This window comes from Syngnathus leptorhynchus, chromosome 15 (assembly GCF_054491065.1).
Source record: "Syngnathus leptorhynchus isolate UIUO chromosome 15, UIUO_Slep, whole genome shotgun sequence".
Classification (NCBI taxonomy): Eukaryota; Metazoa; Chordata; class Actinopteri; order Syngnathiformes; family Syngnathidae; genus Syngnathus; species Syngnathus leptorhynchus.
This window is the reverse complement of record NC_141209.1, coordinates 10228244-10252128: the sequence shown is the minus strand read 5'-3', so window position 1 is coordinate 10252128 and position 23885 is coordinate 10228244. Positions and strand designations below refer to the sequence as shown.

Below are 23885 nucleotides of genomic sequence, written 5' to 3'. Positions count from 1 at the left end.
AACATTTTCATATCTAATAACTAACCCATTTTACAGTCGGCATTGTTTTCTTCCTTTTTCGTTTACTTATAACGCTTACATCTTTCTCGTAAGAAGCAGCCACATTGTCATCCTTAGCATATTTCACACGTTGAAGATCAGCACGAGCCAGGGGGTTGGAGATCGAAGATTCAGGTAGGTTAAGATTAGCTAGTGTATTTAAAAATTCGCTTCAGCCAACAGGCTGACCAGGTAGTTTTTTTCCACTCACAACTAGATGTTTTAACAGACCACTCATATGGGAGCCTTTGACCGTTTTTCCTTTAAAAATAAATTCATTTAGCGGTGTCCATTTTATGTCAGCGGCCGACAATCTTTTCAGCACATAGCTGGCGTTGCGACGATAATGGGGTCCGATGGCATCCAGAATATCTCCCCAATCTCCATCGGTTGTCTTCTCAAAAGTCTTTCTTTCAACCGTCTCCCTCTCATCGCTTTGAATCGTGATAGGTATTCGTTCGATGTCCTTTTGTTTCACCACACCCATGTAACGTTGTAGCAGAGTTTGATACATTTTGATTTTCTCATATTGATTTAAATTTTTATTTTCCAAAACCTGTTTCATTTCACGATCGAGATCATTTTCAAGCGTATCACGTATGGTTGGTGCAGGTCGGCTTAGCCTCTCTAGCTGATAGGGTGAGATCCTGTACATTTTTTGGGCTGTTTTCAAACTCATTTCTCATTTGTTTATGAAAGCGCCGGCGAGGCTCCACAGAACAGGTGCAAAAGCGGCCAGCAGTGGTAGTATAAAACCGCCCTTCTGAACCAACACAGCTCTTTTCTTCTTCAACGTATTTTTCTTATCAGCCAGAAAGCGGATGTTTTTCTTTTGTTTTTGAAGTTTTTGATAATGTTTTGATTTTAGAGTGATCTGCCCTTTCAAAAGATTCAAAGCAATCTCACACAATGCTTTCACTAGACTAGCAGGACCTCTAAGGAGTAAATGCTTACGTTTGGCAGGTTTGGATGTAAACAGAGAGCGGAGTAGCGATGCGTTTGTTTTTAATAGTTTTGTCATGGTTTTATTGTTTAGGGATATTGTTAGGGTTGAATAAATTAGGTTGATCATATTATGTTGGAATGTAATCAGTGGTGATTGACCTAGATTAGGGTGATCATATTATGTTGGAATGTAATCAGTGGTGATTGACCTAAGCTTGTCCTGTCTTAACAAAGGAGCAGAACAAAGTGCTAAGATCCTTTGCACTGATTGACCAATTGTAGAAGACGCAATCAAAGTTGTTTTGTCTACTCAACATTGTAAAACATCCCCCGCTATGATGTGATCAGAGGCCAGGTGTTTCAACCCCCACCTTGGCCACCACACATGTAAATTGTCACCCCCACCCTTCTTTTCTTAATAAATACTCTCTTGCATGGGTGCAGCGGCAGACTTTGTTCGGACAGTGCTGTGTCAACAGCAACGAACAAATTCTCCACTTGCAGAATTTGTTCGGACATTGTTCTATCTACAATGACGAACAAATTCTCCACGTGCAAGTGTTCAAAGGGCATACTGTCTCCTGTGTTGTTCTTGCACAGTAAGTTAGAGTCGGAACATCTCTAACATTTTGGTGCCCTGACCCGGATCCAACATACCCGCTGCTGATCGACGGAGGACGACGTGCTGCATTGTCGACAAGCCAGCGTCCATTAGGAGGACCTGGTAAAGAAAAGACCTGGCAAGTAAATTCTTCGCTGGGCCAGCATCTAAGGTCTGCCTTCGTCGAACAGCAGTGGATTGACGGAATCCGAACGTGCAACGAACCAGGGGACAAGTAAGTTAAAGCCCTAAGTGTAAACGCGTAAAGGTGCACAAGATATACGGCTTTGGTTTGTCCGAGCTAAGAACAGCTTGGGTTAAAGTCCCAGTGGAAGGAACAGACTAAGGAAAACAGAGCTTCCTTTTCATTCATTGAAGAGGTGCGTAGATTCTTCTTTGTCTGTTCTTCCAAGCTGCGGGATCTGGCTTGGGTTAGAGTCCCAGTGGAAGGAACGTGCTAAGGAACACAGAGCTTCTTTTTTGTGATTCAAAGAAGAGCGTAGATTTTTCTTTGTACGTTTTTCCGAGCCAAAGAACAGCTTGGGTTAGAGTCCCAGTGGAAGGAACAGGTTAAAAAAAAAAAAAAAAAAAAAAAAAAAAAGACAGAGCTTCTTTTTCTTAATTGAAGAAGGGCGTAGATTCTTTTTTTTGCCTGTTTTTCCGAGCTGTTTGCATGAAAGTTGTGTGGTTGAGAGTGTGAATGGTAGGATAATTTGACTAAGAGGCAATTGTTGTTGAACGGTCAATTTAATCCTGCATTGAGGATCCTCAAAAAAGTAAAACAAAAAATTGAATAAAAATTGGAAAAATCGAAAAATACCAAGTTAAGATAGGAAACAAAAAACGGTAAATCTCTAACTCTTGAAGGTGATGAGAAGTACATGGCAAGTATGCGATACATGCCAAAGTGGAAGAAAAAGTATGGAGTAGAAGGGAAGTTGAAATGTGGAAAATAGTGGTTGATGTTTTGGAGGAGAGTGTGGCTGGGAAGACAAAAGGACTGAGAAAGGAAAGATAAGAGGGAGAATTGCAATGTGCTAGAGTGTGGTTGAAAACTTCACGAGCGATGTGAACAAATTCAAAAGACCAAAAATGGAAAGATAAAAAGTGATGAGGCTGCCATTCCATTAACATTTGAAAAAGAATTTAGGGTGCATAATGGCATCCCATTCAATGATGCAGCTGAGAGTGCTTATCAGCAACAGCTAAAATATGCGCTCCCCAATGGTTCCCCACCTGAATTAGACAACAGGGTGCGGAAACAATTGGTGGATACAGATAATATCCACCGCATCAATGACAAACCTGTTTTACCAAAATCACTTTTTAAGGCAGCAGCAATTGCAACACATGGGCCTTGCCATGCGTCGACAGGAGGGATGAGGTCAATTCATGGTCAATTCACTACCTTTGGTTCAGATGCTTACTTAATTTTTTTTGTAAAGCATGTCCTGTTTGTGTAAAACATAATCCACAGGGAAACATGAGACCTAAGAGAGGCTCGTTTCCAAAACCATCTTACCCATTCCAAATCATGCAGTTGGATTTTGTTGGACTCACAGAGAAGAACCTGTGATCAAACTCTTTTGGATTGATGTCAACGCAACTGTTAAAGGACGAACGTTGCCGCAAGTGGCTTACACAGAGAGACCAGCTGAAGTGAACTATACATGTTACATCCAAGGAAACAAGACCCACAAATGCATCAACGACGACTGCTCTCCAGGAGGACACTGGATGGGAGCTTTGGATGTCACTGCTAAGTGTCAGGATGAGAGAGCCATTTCAAGTGGTTGTCCGATGCTGCCCGCCAACTGGACAAGTGTCTGCACCAGTGTGGGTGACAGACCACACCTACAGGATACAACATCATCAGCTGACGACAGCACGCAACTCTTCTGCACGTCCAACTCTTCTGCACGTCGACGCAGGACCGTTGTGACCTTTGACTCTCATGATCCTGTCTGGGGATGGTTCTGGACTTGATGACTGCAACACGACGGTTCCAGCAAGGAAGCAGATCCACCATCGACAGCGTCCCCGCCCCCAATTCAAATAGAGGCAGAATAATCCTCTTCCCCCTTGGTGGCCAGGTAGTCTACCCTGGCCACTGAAGACGACAACCACACGGCAGACACTTCCAGGTTCTCCCCCGATGAAGCAGTGCTGCAGAGGGGGTGAGAATTGTGCTCACCCTCCAACAGTGGGCGTGCCAAGCCCCCGACGGCTGAACAATCACGAGCAATTTTTGTCTTGACTGTTGTTATTGGTAACATTCTGGTCGCCTAAGGCAGAGGGACCGTGTGAGACTTTTCCTGCATTATAACATCTTGCCGCAGGTTTTTCACTCACACACTAAAATTGATCTACGTAGATTGCAATGATACGCTGTTTCTGTGTGTTTGTTGTTTTGTTTTTTTTTTTTTTGTTTTTTAAAATTGTTTTTCTTGACAACATCATATGATAAACAGGAGGGATATGTTAGGGTTGAATAAATTAGGTTGATCATATTATGTTGGAATGTAATCAGTGGTGATTGACCTAGATTAGGGTGATCATATTATGTTGGAATGTAATCAGTGGTGATTGACCTAAGCTTGTCCTGTCTTAACAAAGGAGCAGAACAAAGTGCTAAGATCCTTTGCACTGATTGACCAATTGTAGAAGACGCAATCAAAGTTGTTTTGTCTACTCAACATTGTAAAACATCCCCCGCTATGATGTGATCAGAGGCCAGGTGTTTCAACCCCCACCTTGGCCACCACACATGTAAATTGTCACCCCCACCCTTCTTTTCTTAATAAATACTCTCTTGCATGGGTGCAGCGGCAGACTTTGTTCGGACAGTGCTGTGTCAACAGCAACGAACAAATTCTCCACTTGCAGAATTTGTTCGGACATTGTTCTATCTACAATGACGAACAAATTCTCCACGTGCAAGTGTTCAAAGGGCATACTGTCTCCTGTGTTGTTCTTGCACAGTAAGTTAGAGTCGGAACATCTCTAACAGATATAAACAGTAGGCCACTGGTTATGTAGTACACCTGTCCGCAGTCTATATTGTTCTGGACAAGATGGTGTCAAATCTATCAGTAAATAGCCATGCGGGTCCTTTGTAGCATCCTCAAAACACTCTAGGAAAAACTTCCGATTGCTAGGGCAAATCTGATTTGCCAGAACATTCACTTGTAATTTATCGCGCGGGTTTTTGAACAAAATCAAATAATTACTGTTTAAACTGATTGTGCGGCTGAATTTCCCCTGGTGGAATACATTCTGCGTCAGCATTATAACGCTTAAATTTTTATGATGTCGATATTGAGTGAATATTCGAACCACTTCTGGATTATCTGAAGCCTGGAAGACGATGTCATCCAAAATCAGCAGATGATGTTGCTGCGGCGGGAACAGCTTCTCGTCATCAAAAGATTCAGGCAGTCCTTTGATAAATGTGATTTCTTTATTCAACCTTTTGAGCTCATCGTACATCGGTTGATATGATGTGTAGACCCACACAATATTATCAGGTTTTTTTCTCAAAACATGTTCAGGATTTTCCAATACATTTTTTACAAAAAAGGTTTTACCACAACCAGAAGGCCCTGCTACTAAAGATGAAAAAGGAAGTTCTAATCTAGGGTCAAAATCAACCTGATTAAAAGCCATTTCCACACGCATACACACACACACACACACACACACACACACACACACACACACACACACACACACGTATGGATAGAGAGTTGTCAATAACCAAAGGGTTCAGTGGTGCCTCGCTCGAGTAACCTCCTTTTATCATAGACCACACGAAGCCGTTTGGAGAATGACGTGTTTCTGAGATGAAACCCCCTCTTATCACGAACAATGCTGTGTTGGGGGGCGTATAGCACATCTGAGTGGGCACCTGCTGTGTCAATGTAACCCTGAACCAAACCGAGCATGCTATCGAGATTGATGTTTTGACCGCTCTCGTGAGTCTGCGTGATCCCCTTAACCTTCATTACAACGCGACCTGTCTCCCTCGTTCGGTAAGCGTACGTTTTTGGCCCTGCAGAGACAAATTCTTGAATGGTGTCATTCGAGAGCTCATCTGTCAAATCACCCAGATAATCCCCTAGAGGAAGAACACTTTCACCCGGTTTCACAGTGTACACGATGCTGTCGGTGTCTGTGTAAAGCACTCTCCTCTGTAAAACCTCCAAATAGCTATACATTTTCAAACGTGCATAGGCTGTCGTGAAACACGCTGCAGCCACATTTGATGTTTTTGACGCAGGTATCTCTGTGTTTGTGTGGAGACAATACTGTACAATCGAAAGCTTTTCACTAATGAAGTGGAAAAACCTCACGTCGTACAGGCTTGAAAACAGAAGTTCAAAAAACTCCTCAGATTTTGTCACAATTTTGGTGTTTGCCATGTTCTCACGCTGCGCGAGCTTACCCCACAAGTTGTTAAGACAGAGTTTTGACACTTGTCTTTTTCCTGGGTTTACAGCAATTTTAGAAGGGTCGAGCTGGATACCCTGGTGAGTTGCGTAATTTTCTATGTATTTTTGTCTATCAGCTTGGTTGACCACGTGAGCCGGATAACCTGAAGACTCTTGTTTACCTTTAAGAAATGTGCGCATATAACCCTGAAAAATTGTGTCGCTTGTTCTTGTGTAGTGCCATACTTCTGTAATACTTGCAACCGTGTAGCCAAGGTCAAGTGCCTTAACAAATTCAGGGGTTGTCCAAACACCTGTTAACGATCTTTGATCATCATCATGTCTACATGCTGTTTGTTGATTATTGAGCTCAGCGCATGTACGACACAGTGTGAAGACAAGTTTACCTTTAGCTGTTTTGAAGGGTAAGATCGGCAAATACAAACCACGTGGTGGGTTGACTGTGGCGCTGATGAAGCCGAAATACGATCTGGGGTCTTTAAAACCATCATGGATAATCGTCGGATGCCCGATGGGGTAGATGCCTGTGCTATTTATGTAAGGGTATAATGACGTTACATCAACATACAACACACGCTCGTCAGGTTCTGCTGTGTATCTTAAAACAAACGCGTTTGTTCGACCTCCAAAGAGGGCTTGCCTCGGCTTGAGAGGTGTGGGGAATTTGGCCTTTTTCAGGAATTCCTTCACCTGTATGTTCACCTTTTTCATCTGCAACCACTCGTGCTCCCACATGATTACAAGGTGCACATCCTGTTTAAGCTGTAGTTCCTGAATTTTCCTTTGGGTGCTATCAAACCTCTCCTGAAAGGGGCGTTTTGTTGTCGGGCATATTTTGGTAAGATCGTAGCATTCTGAACAGCCGTGGTGATAACAACCAAAATACTCAAACACTATTTTTACACCGTCAATTTCGGTATAACCGTCCACAGTGTACTTATCTATCATGACCTCACCTCCGTTCAACGCATGTCTGATGTGAATATTCTGGCTATGCATGATCCATAGCAGGTATTGTATAGCATCATGTGAGAAGGCTTTATACTGACGCATATAGTTGTCTGAAGGTGTGATGGCTAGTGTTTGAGGGGTGAGGAAGTTAGCGCGAAAAACATTCATGCACGCCGACGCAATTGTCACAGCTTTGAATGGATCTGTTCCTGTGGCTTCAAAAAACTCACCCCTGAATTTCTCACTCCCCAACATTAACAGGTCAACATCATTCTTACAATAGGCTATCGCCTGCTTAGCAAAATCGAACACACCATTAGCTTCATTGTTGTACCATTCATCAAACTTAGCTCGTTGAGAGGGTGACATCCGATCGACACCGTAGTGTGCACGGTCAGGGTAACACCCTACATAGTTTAGATGTTCTAAAGAGCTGAATTTGTGCGGAAAATACCCCTTTGATTTATCTTCAAACCCGAGGGCCTTAGGCATCGCACTTAAGGGCATGGTCAGAAATGAGAGAGAGTCTATATATCGAGATTTCATGTCTAAATCGACAAATGACAAAACTTTACTCCCTTGCATCAGAATGTCAAGTTTGATACCGAGTTCGAGCATTCTCTTTATCAAGATGTATGAATCAAAACCTCTCGCATTATGCGCGACAAATGTCGTTTGTTTAAACCGGGGGTTTCGAAAAAAACTAAGAAAATCATCAACGCATTCGTCACCAAACCAATGTTTCTCCAATCTATTTGATTTACAGCAGATGAGAAAAGGTTTGTGTAAACCATCTGTATCTACATAGGTTTCAAAATCGTAGTAGACTACATCTTTGCAAGGTGGATGAGGCTTGATGGGCTGAATGTAACACACATGAGGGTTTAACAGAGCACCGTTTTGACTCAAAACCTCGTCACAGACAGTACACCTGTTAACAGGGCAGCGATGTTTAGCACCTGTGCCATCAGCTTTCACATAATATTGCAGACCACATTGGATGCATTTTTTGTATGAGCTGCAGTTGCTCACACGATTCGCCACCCGGGCCTCTTTATGTTTGGCAAAGCATTCCTCATTACAACAAGTTTTGTTACAATCAGGGCAGATGATTCGCTTAAACCGCTTTTGTTTACAAAACGGGTCGAGACAAACATCACAATGCCCTGCACAACGGTGTTGATGCCAATTCTCGTGCCCCTTATAGCAATGTCTGCAAAAGTAAGCGTGACCAACAAACGCCTCTATAGCTTTCACACCATAGAAATGACCCTCGAGTAGTAAGACAAATAAGGTGTCTTCATCTGATGCGGGGTAATGCGTGTCAAAAAAAGTCATCGGACGACAATCCTCTTTTCGATACATTACAATTATTTTCCGTTTGAGGATTTTTTCAAATTTGTGGACATCCCCTAGACTCACAGGTGTCTGGCAATTCAACCCTACACTCTCGTGTAAAAGTTGTGCATGCCTTGTGGCCTGTTTTGCTGTTAGTGTGTTATTTAGCAGATAGGTTAGTGACAAAGCAAAACATAGCTTGTTGTCTTTGTTACGGGGTATGTGTAAATGCCGTTTTTTTAACCTCAAAATTTCTCTGTTGGTACTGTTTACCAGCCTGCGCCGCATTCCACCACCACCTTGTAACGGTGTGACTAGTTGCACAACAAGCTCTAAGCTGTCGTCGGCAAGAAGCTCTGTGTTTGATTGAGCTAGACGTTCGAGCATGTCTGTTACATTATCTCTGATAGAGTTTATGTCACTCTTTTGCCTGTAGATATGCGCTCTCTCATTACCACCCACTAACTCAACCTGAATCACATCACCTTGTTGTGCCAGCCTATCCACCTCGCGCATGACATCATCGATCTTATCCTCAATCTGGAGGTATAAGGTTGCAAAATCATTGCTGTTCGTTTGTGATGGTATATTTAGCTGGTTCCTTACCTCCACATTATTGAAATGCGGTCTGCTAACTACAACAGAACCACCTTGTTGGGAATTGACATTATTCACAAACATATCTGTGTGTGTGTTTTCATCATTAGCATCATTAGCATCAATCTGATGCTCGTTTATTACAGAACAGTTGCTAGGTCGGTGAGGCATGTGTTGAAATGTTGATGTGTCGGCATCGATAGCATCTATTTGATGATCAATTATTACAGAACAGTTGCTAGGTTGGTGAGGCATGTGTTGAAATGTTGGTGTGTCGACTTCGATAGCAGATGGAAGAGGGTCAACAGGATTAACGGGCAACTGGTCAACCATAGGCTGTGTATTTAGATTTCTGATCATAGTTAGCAGGTGTATAGGAATATCAGGACTGATACGGCCGTTGTTATCATTAGCATGGTTGTTTAATTCCTCTATAATTTCTACCAATTGTGGCGGGATCTGTGTAGGACTCTGTCTACCTTCATTCAAACTTTGATTGTTCAAATCATCTACGGCAGTTTGTAAATGTGTAAGCATATCGGGGGTTAGGGGGCTCTCACCCCCCGACACAGCAGCATTCATATTGTTGAGAACCAAGAGTAGATCTGACACATGATCGTCAGACGCATCAGCCGATAGCAAATCAATATCATTGTTAACGCTAAGCAAATCTAACTCAGATGCGTTACTTCTTTGGTTTGTACCCGTTTCAGAACATGGTTGCAAATCTATTTCATTCATGCTTGTTAGGAAATCTGACTCTGTTGACGACAGGTTACAACGCTCCATTATATTTCTTTAAAAAAAAACACAACAGAAATAGTACAAACAGTGATCTAAGTTGATTCAGCCAATTTCGTCAGGATTCGTATAACCCTAAAAGACTCTTGGAGTCGACTTTTGTAAATGCAGTTACCACCACACTCTCGTCTTCTATTGTTATGGTGATGACCCTCGCGTGCCGACTCTCGCGCGCTGTTGGTCTGACGGCTCGCGTTGTAGATGGCGGCCCAGCGGCTCCTCCTCCTCCTCCTCCTTTCCTTTTGAACCCCACGACTCGTGAAAAGGCGTTTGGCTGGAGGGTAGATATTTAAAATCAGTAAAACAGCTATAATAGCAAAAAATAGTTAGTCGAATGATAACATAAAAAAAAGTATACCTTTAACTTTGTTTGTCGATTCGTGAGGGTGGTTCACACCTTCGTATGCACTTAAAGCATCCGCCAATTCTGTGTCAGTCAACGCTTCCGGCTCCACCTTCTGCCGGTCTGCACAAGGCCCAATGCTAGCACGTGACTCTGGTGCGCTTGACTCCTGCGGCTCAGGTATTTTGAAACACCGTTGAGAGATGTCTGCTAATGCCTGCGCTGTTTTTGAATCAGCTTCTGTCGGCAGCCCGTTTTTTCTGATATCCTCTTCAGCGGCGGCTATGAGGTCTGGTACATACATAAAATAAATCTTAAACCAGTAGCATTTATATTAACAACCCTAGATGAATACCACATTCACTCACCGTAGTCTGATTGTGTAAGAAAAACCCCGCTAAGATCATCGTTGAATGGGGCTGTAGGTGAATGAAAAAAAGTATTATAAAGTAGAAAAAATAAGAGTAATATATTCATGTAAATAAACTCATAAATCATTTACTTACGAGGATCATGAACATCAGCATAAACGATGATATCTATGACACAATACATAAACATTACACCATGTTTTTACAAATAACCTTAGTGCCTGATAATAAGCTTAATGTATTAATATATTGATAAAAAACTAGCAACACTCACCTTTAACCATCTCGGTACAGTATTCAGCACTCTTCGACTCAGCTGCTCAGAGCTTCTACGCCGGTCTGCTCTCTCAAATGATTGATGGTTGTCTGCCCCAAACTAACTTCAAACTTGGCGGGCGGAAAAGAGCACACCCCCCGGGGTCATGTGATGCGAAAACACTCTGCTAAAGCTAATGATTGGTGGAGGGGCTTGTCTTCATCACCCCTTCAAACTTGGCTGGGGGGAAATGTCACACCTCCGACGTTATGTGATGCAAAAACACTCTGGTAAAACGGAGACGGCTCGTCTTCATCCGCTTTCATCAATTTACACATTGACTGGTGATACCCCCCAATACATGCACCATCAGGCCATCAAACACATTAGCATGTTTAGCATGCACACCAGCGTAATATTAACCATGACCAATATGGCGATAGATAAAATAGCTAAAATAGCTTGGTAAAGTAAAAAATACATGTCCAGACATGCCACCGGCCGCAATAACCAATAGGGTCATCTCCCCCCGCGACAACCAGGAAGACGCCATCTTGGCCAACCAAGATGGCGCCTTTCTGTCTGACGCACGAGATGACGCCTCTCTGTCTGACACCAGGATAGAACACCTGACCGGATGGGACGAGCATCACCATGTAACACCTGACACAGGATGAGACACCTGACCGGATGTAACACCTGACCCCACGAGATGGCGCCTTTCTGTCTGACATCAGAGGATGTCACAACACGATGTGACACCTGACACAGGATGAGACACCTGACCGGATGTGACACCTGACACAGGATGTGACACCTGACACAGGATGAGACACCTGACCGGATGTGACACCTGACACAGGATGTGACACCTGACACAGGATGAGACACCTGACCGGATGTCACACAAGGATGCCATACTCATTAGCATAAACACCTGCTACATTTGCATAACAATAGACATCAAAGCGAGCCACATTGTCTTACTCTCTCTAACCATAATAAACCATAAAAAATGAAGTAAATAATATATCTACAAAAACATGCCCATCATGCATTGCCTCTTTTAACATAAAAACCCTAAAACTGAATGAATTTGTATCTCCAACAGTACCACTGAATAATATATATGTTTTTTTTAACGAGTTTTGTATTTGACATTTTCTTAAAAATTTCCGAATAAGAATTGTAATAGGTGGGCGGCTTGGTGGCACACTGGTTAGCACGTCTGCCTAACAGTTAGGAGGGTGCCGGTTCGATTCCACCTCCGACCCTCCCTGTGTGGAATTTGCATGTTCTCCATGAGCCCTCGTGGGTTTCCTTCGGGTACTCCGTTTTTTTCCCACATCCCGAAAACATGCTTGGTAGGCCGATTGAGCACTCCAAATTGCCCCGAGGTGTGAGTGCGGATGGTTGTTCGTCTCTGTGTGCCCTGCAATTTGCTGGCAACCGGTTCAGGGTGTCCCCGCCTAGCGGTACAGAAAATGGATGGATGGAATTGTAATAAAAATTCCTGGTACAATGATAGGAAAATGTCAAGCAAAGAAACATCCATCCATCCAGTTTCTGTACCGCTTTGTCCCCATGGGGGTCGCGGGGGTGCTGGAGCCTATCCCAGCCATCATCGGGCAGTAGGCGGGGGACATTTAGAAACACATTTTAATTATATTTTAGAACGGGTACGTACATTCTTGCTGCCTCTCAAGTCAAAACGTCTTACATTTAGATCAGACCCCATCAAGTCATAATTGACTGCTTAATCCTGTAAGAATGAAGAGAACGGATTGAAATTGTTTTCTAACATACAGACTATTGATTTGACCAGTAGAGGGGGTGCATCTTTCCTGGAGATACTGCTATACCAGGTCGATGCGTGGAGTGAACAGGGCAAGCCCCTATTCCAACTCCCTATTCCAAAAATCTATTTAATATGTGGTCCCCAGAAAGGGGATGTATCAGATATTAAACTCTCTCATTTCACAGACAAACAAGTTCCGGTTTGATTGAGCTTCGCTCGGCATGGAGTACCAGTTGTCTCTCGTCGCCCGTTTGACATCAAGTCAGCAAATTTGCAAGCAGAATCAAGACGCGGTGTAAGCCAGTGCTGTGCCGCCCAACTCGCTTGTATTCTTCGATCAAAAATCAACAAGACCTTGAGCTCCAAGCGATTCTCCTAGAACGCCGGAGTTACTTGATTGAAAGATGGCGAAGGAGGAGGCGCACGTCCCAGGGTAGTGACGACGATGACAACGATAAAATGGAGGAGATTAGGAAGGCCTTGAAAGACCTGGCAAAAAAAATGGACGGAATGGTGGAAAATGTAGGAAAAATAAGTGGTCTGGTTGAAGATGTGAGGAAAGTAAACAACCTACTCGCGCTGAAGGATGAGAAAATTGCGGAGTTGGAAAAGAAAGTTGACAAGTTGGAGCAATATACACGGTAAGAGGACGTGATCATCAGCGGTCTGAAAACAACACACCGCAAATACTCCAACATCACCCGAGGAGAGAACAACGATGCGGACTTGACTGAGGGAGAAAAGCAATCGCTGGAGAAACAGGTGATTCAGTTCTTTAACAGAAATGACATCACCATTCATAAGGAGAGTATTGCTGCCTTCCATACTCTTCCCTAAAAAAATGCACAATCAGAGCGAATCATCATTCTGAGATTTGTAAACAGAAGACACAAAACGGAGCTTTTGAAACAAGGAAGGAAACTGAAGAACACACAGGTGTACGTGAACGAACACCTTACGAAGAGGAACGCCAAGATAGCCAAACGTGCGAGGGTTCTGAAGAAACAAAAGAAAATCTATTCAACATGGACAAGAGACTGTAAAATCTGGATTCGCACAAATGGTTCACTTGGTGAGGAGGCGAGTCCTGCTTATCCGGGACCTCAAAGACCTGGAGAAATATGAAACTGCATAGCCGAATAGAACATCCTCTAGCTGCCCAGATTTATTATTTTTGTCACTGTTCGGTATCCTTCCGCCAATTGTTTTTTGGAATTACTGGAAACAGTTCTATCCTATTATCGCTGGACTAATCTTGGAAGTACTCTTTTTTTTCATATTGTGGATGCCTTTTTTGCACTTGAAGAGCACGGCTTGGTAGTGGTGAGTAGGTGTCTTGATACTTACTATGCCGGATTACTGGTAATTTTTCTCTTTTGGCTAAGAACGCCGACTGACTCTATCACAATCACACTTTCTTTCAATATCCCCCATGAACTCAAACTGGACTTGTTTTTCATCAATACACCTGCAGAATTTTTATACCACCATTACGCAACTTTTTTGCTGGATTTATATTGGTTAAATTGTCTCAACTATTTGGCTGCCATTACAAATGATATGTGTGCATGCGGGTGCGTGTGTGGACGTGAAGCTGTGGGTGTGTATGTGCTCAAATTTGGATGTGTGTGGATGGGAAGACGGCTGTTTGCATTTATCTCAAACAATTACCATGCAGGTACAGAATGTAGATATAGACCCGGAAAGCCATTTCTTTGACTATGTAAATAGAAACTGCTGTTATTACACTGAAAATCAATTCAAGGAGAAATTCAACTTAGAGCAAGATATATCAATATTACACTTCAACAGTAGGAGTTTATACGCAAACTTTGATAAGATTAAAAATTATTTACAGCATTACACCATGCAATTCAATATAATTGGCATTTCTGAGAGTTGGCTTAGCCACTAAAGGAATATAAGAGTTTGATCTTAAAGTAGTTCATTAGACATCTTGTGTATGAGAGTATGAAACTGTAAAGTGCTGAGTGTGTGACGGTGGAGACAAAACAAGATATGTGGCAAGGATGTGCACGAATGAAATGTTCCAGATTAAACAATGACGCAGGAGCAGCAAGGAGTACAAGATGACCCAGGGGCAGCGGGTAGATAACAACTAGGGGACCCTGTATGGAAAACTACAACCAGGAGGAGCGAGCAAATGATTCTGCAGAAGAAGAAAGACCAATAAGAGCAAGCTAAAGTTAAATGCAGTGTACACATAGCCAATAGAATAATGACAGAATGCCTTTGTTTATGTGCCATTTGCATATTGTGTAGTATAATTATTGGCTGGGCAACTCGGAAGTAGAGTACGTCTGCTGGTGGCAACAGAGGCGTACAGAGGTGTATTGAGAGGGACCCGAGACCCAGGTGATGGATTAGATTTGTGTGTTAGGAATAAATCCACTCGTGTGTGAAAATGCCAGCTTCCTGATACCTTTCTATTGCAGAACGAGCGCGCATATTGTTGGATGAGTGGCAGTTGGGTAAGGTCACAAATTGGAGTCAGATTAGTAACTCGCGTTCATGTTAAATTAGAAAAATAAATTCCAACAATTTATGGTGACCCCGACGTGATGCATGAGAGGTAAAAGAGTCTGGGACTCTAAAGAAGTCTGGGACTTCGGTAACCACAAGAGTCTGGGACTCTGGGTCTGGGACCCACGTCCACACCAGGTGACGACCTGATAAAGACGCCACACGTCCGACCGTCTTTCCTCTTGGGCCCACAGTGAGACAAGGTAAGCAGATTCCTTTTCAAATTCTGCATATTGACAACGCTAAATTATAAGAGGAAGGATGAGCGGAACAGTGAAAGTGTGTAGTAGGGTATAAAATCTGGGATTTACCTACTAGAATAGTTTGGAACTATTTGCGGTTACTATACGGTTTAAAATCTGGGATTTACGTATTAGTACAAGTGTGGACTTAGTAGGGTATAAAATCTGGGATTTACCTACTAGAATAGTTTGGAACTATTCGTGGTTACGATACGGTTTAAAATCTGGGATTTACGTATCAGTGTGAGTGGGAGTGTGAGTGTGGAAACTAAAATTCTTTTGTGTGAAAAGTGGTGACGTGATGCAAGAGAGATAAAAGAGTCTGGGACTCTAAAGAAGTCTGGGACTTCGGTAACCACAAGAGTCTGGGACTCTGGGTCTGGGACCCACGTCCACACCAGGTGACGACCTGATAAAGACGCCACACGTCCGACCGTCTTTCCTCTTGGGCCCACAGTGAGATAAGGTAAGCAGATTCCTTTTCAAATTCTGCACATTGACAACGCTAAATTACAAGAGGAAGGATGAGCGGAACAGTGAAAGTGTGTAGTAGGGTATAAAATCTGGGATTTACCTACTAGAATAGTTTGGAACTATTTGCGGTTACTATACGGTTTAAAATCTGGGATTTACGTATTAGTACAAGTGTGGACTTAGTAGGGTATAAAATCTGGGATTTACCTACTAGAATAGTTTGGAACTATTCGTGGTTACGATACGGTTTAAAATCTGGGATTTACGTATCAGTGTGAAAGCAGTGTGAGTGGGAGTGAGAGTGTGGAAACTAGAAATATTCTGCGTAAAAAGTGGTTGGGAGATACACGAGTGGATTTAAAGATGGCGGATAAGAGGAAGTGGGATAATGGTCTCGGGTCCCTTCAAATTAAGGGTCCCTTCAAATTAATGGAAGAAAAAGTAAGAAATAAGTGAAAGGCAGGATCCTGATCGAAATAAAAATCTAGATAAACGGATCAAACCCATGTAACAGAGTGGGAACCTGGCTGAAAAAAAAAAAAAAAAAAAAAAAAAGAAGAAACGGAAATTATCTTAAATGTAAGAGAGAAACACTGAAGTTAAAATTTGCAAAATAAAAGGAAAAGAATTACAAATAGCGTCTAAAAGTAAAATAGAGAATAAATCAGACAAGTAAGATGAGCAAAAAAAGGTGTTCTTAGTGTGGTCTTTGTGGTCTTTTATGTTGTGCGCCAAACGTGTGTGTAGCGTGTGTGCGTGCGTGTGCGCGCACAGGATCCTCATGAATGAGTGTGTGTGTGTGTATATGTGGGTGTGTGAGTGAGATGTGTGTCCTATGGAAGAAATTAGTCATGGAGAATGTTCAGGAGCCTGTTGAGCGATAATAGGGAAGTTGAGAAGTAGACGATGAGTATGTTTAAGTTGGTTGGAGAAAATAAGATGATCGAGGTGTGGCAGTAGAGACTATAAAGTGTGTGACAGAAAGTGACTAGAAAGGTGGCCTGATAGGATGAGAATAATAGACAACAAATGTTGTGTAGAAGACAGTGAAAGATGTTGAATGTGAACATGATGAAGGGGAACAGTAAAGTAGGCCTGCCCTTTGAGAGGGTGAGATTGAGGAGCGTGCCTGCGCTTGCGCGTAGTCATGGGTCTGTGGTATGCTCGTGTGTGTGTGGCTGGCCGGCATCATGATTGTTGCAGGAAAAGGCCAGCCTGTGGGCAATCAACATTGATGCCACGCCCCCCCTCACACGAAAGAGGCAGAGAAAGTGTGAGTTTTTCAGAGAATGTTTGAAGAAGAGTGATGCACATTTGCATAAAGGATAAAAGGCACTGATGAAAAAATATAACCAAAACGTCATCCTCTATGACGTTAGCGCAGCATTATTTGTTTTTATTGTTTGTGAGCTGTGTCTTTGCTGTTTTTTGTGTTGTCTGTGTGCTGTCAGTGTTATGTGTTAAAAGGATGAAATTGGCTAAAATAGGTAAATAAAAAGAATTTATTAGACTGTAGTCTATCTGATTTGCAACGCAAAACAAAAGCAATTTGGAAAGATGTGTCAAATTAAATGATAATGTAATCGTATGTAGTAATACGTTATTGCATGTTAGGTGGCCATCAGGGTTGCGGTTTTGTTAACTTTAACAATATGGTATTTGTGAGAAGAGATGAGAGATTAGTTGGCAATTTATATAGATCACTCCCAAAATTATGCTGCATTGTGTTGATTTAAAAAGATCTATTTGGCCTTTGCAGGGTGAGCTACTGTGTTGCATGCATCTGGCCATGGAGAAAGTATGTTGTTTATTTGTGTACTTTGTCAACAACCAATGTAGATGTTAAAGAATGAAATTAATATCTTTAAAATGAATGTGGATTGAGACCACAGGTAAACACCCAGGCAACTACCCTGAAGCTAAGATGATGTTCAGGACGGCGATGCTGAACGGCCTCCCAAATGAGGTGCAAGCGATCATGAGAGTTGATCTGGACATTTGGTCTGTCCGGAACCGAGATTCAAGAGGCATTTGATACACCATTGCCGCATCTACATGGAAAAAGCAAATAAAGATCAAAAGGAAACTGACGCTCTGGCGACTAGTTTGGTTAAATTACAGTTGGCAAAGTTGCATGGTGAGGCAAAACAAGAAAAGGTTAAACAAAAACAGATGTATCAGACTCCAGTGGGGGCTGGACGGGGCTGAGGCCAAGGGTTCCGTGGTGGATACAGAGGGCGAGGTTAAGGCGCCCTCCCAGGACTGGGGCGGAATTGGTTCGCTCCAGGGACTTGCTTCAACTGCGGGGCCCCTGATCACTGGGCGCGAGATTGTAATGGCAACCCACCACCAGCAGGGGCGGAGCAGCAGAACCAGCAAGCAGGGCCACCACACCAAAGTGGACCACAGCAGCCCCGCCCGGGGCCACAGCCGAATCCACATGGGCAGTATTACCAAGCCGACCCGTGGTACGGCCCGGACAAATAGTGGGGCCTGGGAAGCTCGGGAAGCACAGGCCAGGCAGAGCCAATGCTTCGGTTGACAGTGGCAGACACTCCGGTCCAGATGTTGATGGACACTGGAGCAACACATTCATCGATCAACATGCCACGGCCAAGTACAGCGTTGTCGAAACGAGTTACAACGTTGGTCGGCTTCTCGGGACGTCCTCAGACTCTGCCCTTCACTCGACCATTGAAAACGGAAATCACAAACACCGGACAGAAACTATATCATTCATATGTTCATGCAATGGACACACCCATCAACTTGATGGGCAGAGACATGTCAGCATTGAGAGCCCAGATTCTGTGCGGCGAGAAGGGACTTACAGTGACATTTCCTGACGGACAGGTTCTGGAATGCTCCCAGCCTGTGACACCTCAGGGTCAGTGGTTGATGGCACCACTCCCCACAGTACCAGAAACGGCACGAATCTACTGGGCGAGATTGAATCCTGAGACTCCGTTTGGGAGAGGTGTCTACTCCACGTACCTCCTGTGGAAACCATGGATCCAGGCATTGGCACCGTACCACCCCCCAGTGGATCCATTGCATTGCACTCTATATTATGATAGAGAATCAGATGAGATATATAGAGATGCGTTTGAAGAAATTGGGAGATGATTGGACATTACAATCACCATGCATCTTTGTGGGCCCCGAGGGGGTGGCAGCATATGTATAGTTGTCGCCGAAGCAAGAGCAATGGTATCGAATGAGTGAGGAAGGTTTGCCTGTCACTGGCTGTGTCGCCAGGCCATGAGCCCCGCCAATTGGGGCCCATGGTGAAACGATTAACACAACAACATGACTGGATGATGACTGAGATTTCAGATGTGTGGCATTCGGCCGCAACCAAAAGTTACAGAATAATGCAAAAATGGTAGATGAGTCAGACCTTGAATTGGTCTTCCTGGCCCGCCATCATGGGCGGGAACAGACGGACCATGAGTCTGCACAGGCGATGCTGGATCAAATGCCACAGACCTTGTGGTCACAGGGTCCATTCGATGTTGGTTTTTGTCATACGGTTCAGCCGATCCAATTGGAAGTTGATTGCTCCAGTCCGGTCCGCCGTCCTCAATATCGATGGCCGAAGGAAGCAGCCAAAGGTATGGAGGACACAGGGGCACAGTGCCTGCCAATGGTGGGCTTAAAGATTGACCGCCCGAACAGGCAGGTCAAGAGGGAATGTGACAATGGCGAGAATTGGATCCAAGTCGGACTCGAAAGTGTCTGAACAACGACGACGACGATGCAAATGTTTAAGTTTATTGACTATTTTCAGAAGTGATGGAGCGAAAGAAGAACGAGTGATGGTGTATCAGTCCTGCAATGGAATGGTATGGTAAGAAGCAGAGCAAGATGGTGGTAAGACGCTGACACAGACACAACAACTACTGCTAAATCTGAAGTGTAAACAACTGACACAGGTGAAAGCTTGGGTGACAATTTTCAACTGGACTCAACAATGGCTTGATTTGTTAGATAAATTGGACAATTATCAACCACGGTACAAGGACTGGCCCTGGGATTGGAAATATCCAGGAGTCAGGGTGTAATGAAAATGTGTCTTTGCCAGCAGGAATCCCTCCCGCTCGTGCTGATGTTTGGCTGTGGTGTGGAGCAAAAGTGTTGTACGATAGGCTTCCCTCCAATGCCTCAGGTAAGTGCGCCCTAGTAACGCTGATCATGCCAATTAGTGTGACAGCATTAGACGTGTCCAGAATAAATTGGGAAGGCGTTGGACGGTGGGGAAGAATCCCCTTCCTTGTGAGGAGGAAAAAGGACATGCAAGAATGGTTGAATACAGGAGACCCCACGTACATAGATGCAATTGGAGTTCCGAGAGGGGTCCCTGACGAATACAAATTGGTGAATCAAGTGGCGGCAGGATGGGAGAGTATTTTCCTGCTCATTACAGTAAACAAAAATGTGGACCGGATTAATTATGTCCACTACAATGTCCAACGATTGGCGAACTTCACCACCTCGGCACTCCAGGCAGTGCATGAGCAATTAGCAGCCACGTCTCTTATGGCATTCCAAAATAGAATAGGTTTAGATATGGTGTTAGCGGAAAGAGGAGGAGTCTGTGGTATTTTTGGGGATCAGTGCTGTACTCTGATTCCCAACAATACGTCTCCTGACGGTCGGCTCACTAAGGCATTGGAGGGTCTGCGCACGCTAAGTAACAAAATGAAGGAGCACTCAGGTGTGGACACCAGTTGGTACTCTGACTGGTTAAACGTCTTTGGCAAATATAAAAGCTTGATTGCATCAGTACTGATTTCTATCGCTGTGTTTGCTGCTATTATGGTGCTATGCGGATGTTGCTGTATTCCATGTATCAGATCATTAACTGTTAAGACAATTGAACGCACGTTGGGGCCACTCCCTCCGGGTGGCCAGTACATGATGATCCCTCAGAAGGACCCCCAGGAGGCGGAGACAGCTGTGGCCCTCCGGGATGTGAGTATGTGAAGGTGGCCTCAGGGACCTGAGGCCATGAGGAGGGTATGAAATTTTGTGTTTAACAATAAAACAAGGTATTCGAGTGATGACCTCAGTGGTCTGAGGTCATGAGAGGGATTAAAGGAATATAAGAGTTTGATCTTAAAGTAGTTCATTAGACATCTTGTGTATGAGAGTATGAAACTGTAAAGTGCTGAGTGTGTGACGGTGGAGACAAAACAAGATATGTGGCAAGGATGTGCACGAATGAAATGTTCCAGATTAAACAATGACGCAGGAGCAGCAAGGAGTACAAGATGACCCAGGGGCAGCGGGTAGATAACAACTAGGGGACCCTGTATGGAAAACTACAACCAGGAGGAGCGAGCAAATGATTCTGCAGAAGAAGAAAGACCAATAAGAGCAAGCTAAAGTTAAATGCAGTGTACACATAGCCAATAGAATAATGACAGAATGCCTTTGTTTATGTGCCATTTGCATATTGTGTAGTATAATTATTGGCTGGGCAACTCGGAAGTAGAGTACGTCTGCTGGTGGCAACAGAGGCGTACAGAGGTGTATTGAGAGGGACCCGAGACCCAGGTGATGGATTAGATTTGTGTGTTAGGAATAAATCCACTCGTGTGTGAAAATGCCAGCTTCCTGATACCTTTCTATTGCAGAACGAGCGCGCATATTGTTGGATGAGTGGCAGTTGGGTAAGGTCACAAATTGGAGTCAGATTAGTAACTCGCGTTCATGTTAAATTAGAAAAATAAATTCCAACAGGACCGATATTGAATTATTAATTCATTCATTCATTTTCTGAACCGCTTAGTCCCCACGGGGGTCGCGGGCGTGCTGGAGCCTATCCCAGCCGTCATCGGGCAGTAGTCCTGAACTGGTTGCCAACCAATCGCAGGGCACACAGAGACGAACAACCATTCGCACTCGCACTCACACCTAGGGACAATTTGGAGTGCTCAATCGGCCTATCAAGCATGTTTTTGGGATGTGGGAGGAAACCGGAGTGCCCGGAGAAAACCCACGCGGACACGGGGAGAACATGCAAACTCCACACAGGGAGGGCCGGAGGTGGAATCGAACCCGCACCCTCCTAACTGTGAGGCGGATGTGCTACCCACATCACATCAAGTGCCCTCGAAGCCTAACTTACCCCCGGTTTCTATCTCAAGTTCAAATCAACAAGACAGTGCTACAAACTATATACAAATAACAAGGAACAAAAAATAAATTCACACAAAAATAATTTGCACACCATGCAAAACTTGAAGCTTCGCCAGAGCCGCAACAGCTCCCCTCAGCGGCGAAAGACACAACTGCTTCGACTTTGGCAGTTACACCAAGGAAGCCTCATTGTCCATCACTACTCAAAAGCGTTCAGTGTGTAACAGCACTGTAGACCTAATCTCCGTGTGAGTACTACTGCGCAAAATGTTTGTCTTAAACAGAAAGAACACAATCCTCCACTACCAGAAATTATGCAGTCGAGATTCCCACATTTGGGGAAATCGCAGGGGTCAGTATGTGGCATTAGCTTTAGTTGATATATGTAACCGTAACTTGAATTGGTGATCTCTTCATTTAAGTCGTTGCCTCAAGCTCATTTCTGGCTATCGCTTCTTGGCCTTTTAGCTAAGATCAAGTGTAGTATCTGTTCTTATCAGTTTAATATCTGACATTTCTCCTATCCGGGGACCACATATTAAATTGATTTTTGGAATAGGGAGGTGTAAGGGGCTTACCCCGTCCACGCCACGTATCAACCTGTGATTGCAGTATCTCCAGGAACGGTGCACCCTCTCTACTGGTCAAATCAATAGTGTGCATGATAGAAAACCATTTCAATCCTTTTGCCCCATTCTTACAGGATTAAGCAGTCAATTATATTTGATGGGGTCTAATCTAAATGTAAGACGTTTCAACTTGAGAGGCAGCAAGAATTTACGTAACCGTTCTAAAATATAATTAAAATGTGTTTCTTTGCTTGAGATTTTCCGATCATTTTTCCTGGAAGTTTTATTACAATTCTTATCCTCAAATTTTTAAGAAAATGTTATTTTCGAAACTTGTTCAGAAAAAAAAGATATATATTATTCAGTGGTAATGTTGGAGATTTTCAATAAATACAAATTCATAGTTTTAGGGTTCTCAGGTTAAAAGAGACAATGCATGATGGGCATGTTTTGACAGATATATTATTTAACTTCATTTACTATGGTTTATTATGGTTGCTGCCATCACCACTAGATGGCGACTCTAAGAAAAAAGAGGTGAACAAAGGTGTGGGGCTAAGTCAATTTTGGGTAGAAACAAAAGCAAAGCATGATGGTAGTGTTTTTGAATCTATTTTTTACTTAATGTATAATGCTTTAGTTTTGTAATGACTAAAGGTACGATTTAAACAGTTCTAGGAATCCTGTTTCATCCACTGAGTGTGTATGTGTGCCACACATTTGTAGCAATTAAACCCGTGACTGAAGATGGTGTGGTATATTTTTGCCTGCATGTCTCTCTGTATGTTGCATTCACAGGGCCGGGGTCATGCCTCAGGTCAAGCACAGGCCTATTTGTGTGGACAGGGTGGTTTAGTTTCAGTAATGTAGATGCACGACGAAATATAGAATGGCCAGTTGTTCAGGACCAGGAGAACATCCGAGTCGAGGGACTTGTAAGGGCAGAAATCCAACACATGTAGGGGGTCTAAAAGCGTAGCTACTAGGGAGAGCGGTGAGATCATGGGTCTCGCCAGGTATAAGAAAGGCGTTGGCTTTTTGAACATCGTGTCTGTGGGGCGTGAGAAAAACATCTTCTGACATCGCCTGAATAAAATCTTTTTCCAATCAGCCGTGTGTCCACGAAGCATTTCCTTCTTTAAAGCCAGCATTTTTCAACAAGTGTTTTGAGAAGACCAGCGAACTTGTACAACTCATACTTACCTGTCAGGGAAGACACCATGATCAAAAAGGTGGTTCACCCAAAGCGAGGCTCATCCATTGCACTTCGGTTGTCCTGACCCCTAAATTTAGTGGGAGTTCTCTTGTTTATGTTGTTGACCACGGTCCATCTCTCTCAACCTTAAATTCAAGGTATTGCGGCTTTAGGGTGTCAAATGTAGCCATATTTAAAAAGGAGATTTCATTTGGTGAGTAGGAAG

The 23885-nt window shown here is 43.5% G+C and overlaps 1 protein-coding gene, 1 non-coding gene and 1 pseudogene across 2 annotated transcripts; 1 reads left to right on the top strand and 2 right to left on the bottom strand.

The window, feature by feature from the left end:
- Positions 1 to 9406: 9406 nt before the first annotated feature.
- Positions 9407 to 13672, bottom strand: LOC147045683 (uncharacterized). The gene is made up of 5 exons (XM_085931647.1): positions 10712 to 13672; positions 10573 to 10605; positions 10435 to 10485; positions 10082 to 10357; positions 9407 to 9997 (listed from the first exon to the last, which is right to left on the bottom strand). Exons 1-5 carry the CDS (start codon positions 10719 to 10721, stop codon positions 9759 to 9761), a joined length of 609 nt encoding a protein of 202 aa, XP_085787773.1. The 5' UTR covers positions 10722 to 13672; the 3' UTR covers positions 9407 to 9758.
- LOC147045684 (U2 spliceosomal RNA) lies at positions 12522 to 12685 on the bottom strand (annotated as a pseudogene).
- Positions 13673 to 22343: 8671 nt separating the features above from the next.
- On the top strand, positions 22344 to 22532 carry LOC147045682 (U2 spliceosomal RNA). The gene has a single exon (XR_015068398.1). It is a non-coding gene; the product is annotated as a U2 spliceosomal RNA (small nuclear RNA).
- The last annotated feature ends 1353 nt before the right edge of the window (positions 22533 to 23885 follow it).

Bases quoted from the DNA above. Each gene is read 5' to 3' on its own strand.
- LOC147045683 (XM_085931647.1), bottom strand. The intron at 10,486-10,572 runs GTAAGTAAATGA...ATTCACCTACAG, and splicing joins TGCTGATGTTCATGATCCTC to CCCCATTCAACGATGATCTT. The intron at 9,998-10,081 runs GTATACTTTTTT...TCTACCCTCCAG, and splicing joins ATCGACAAACAAAGTTAAAG to CCAAACGCCTTTTCACGAGT.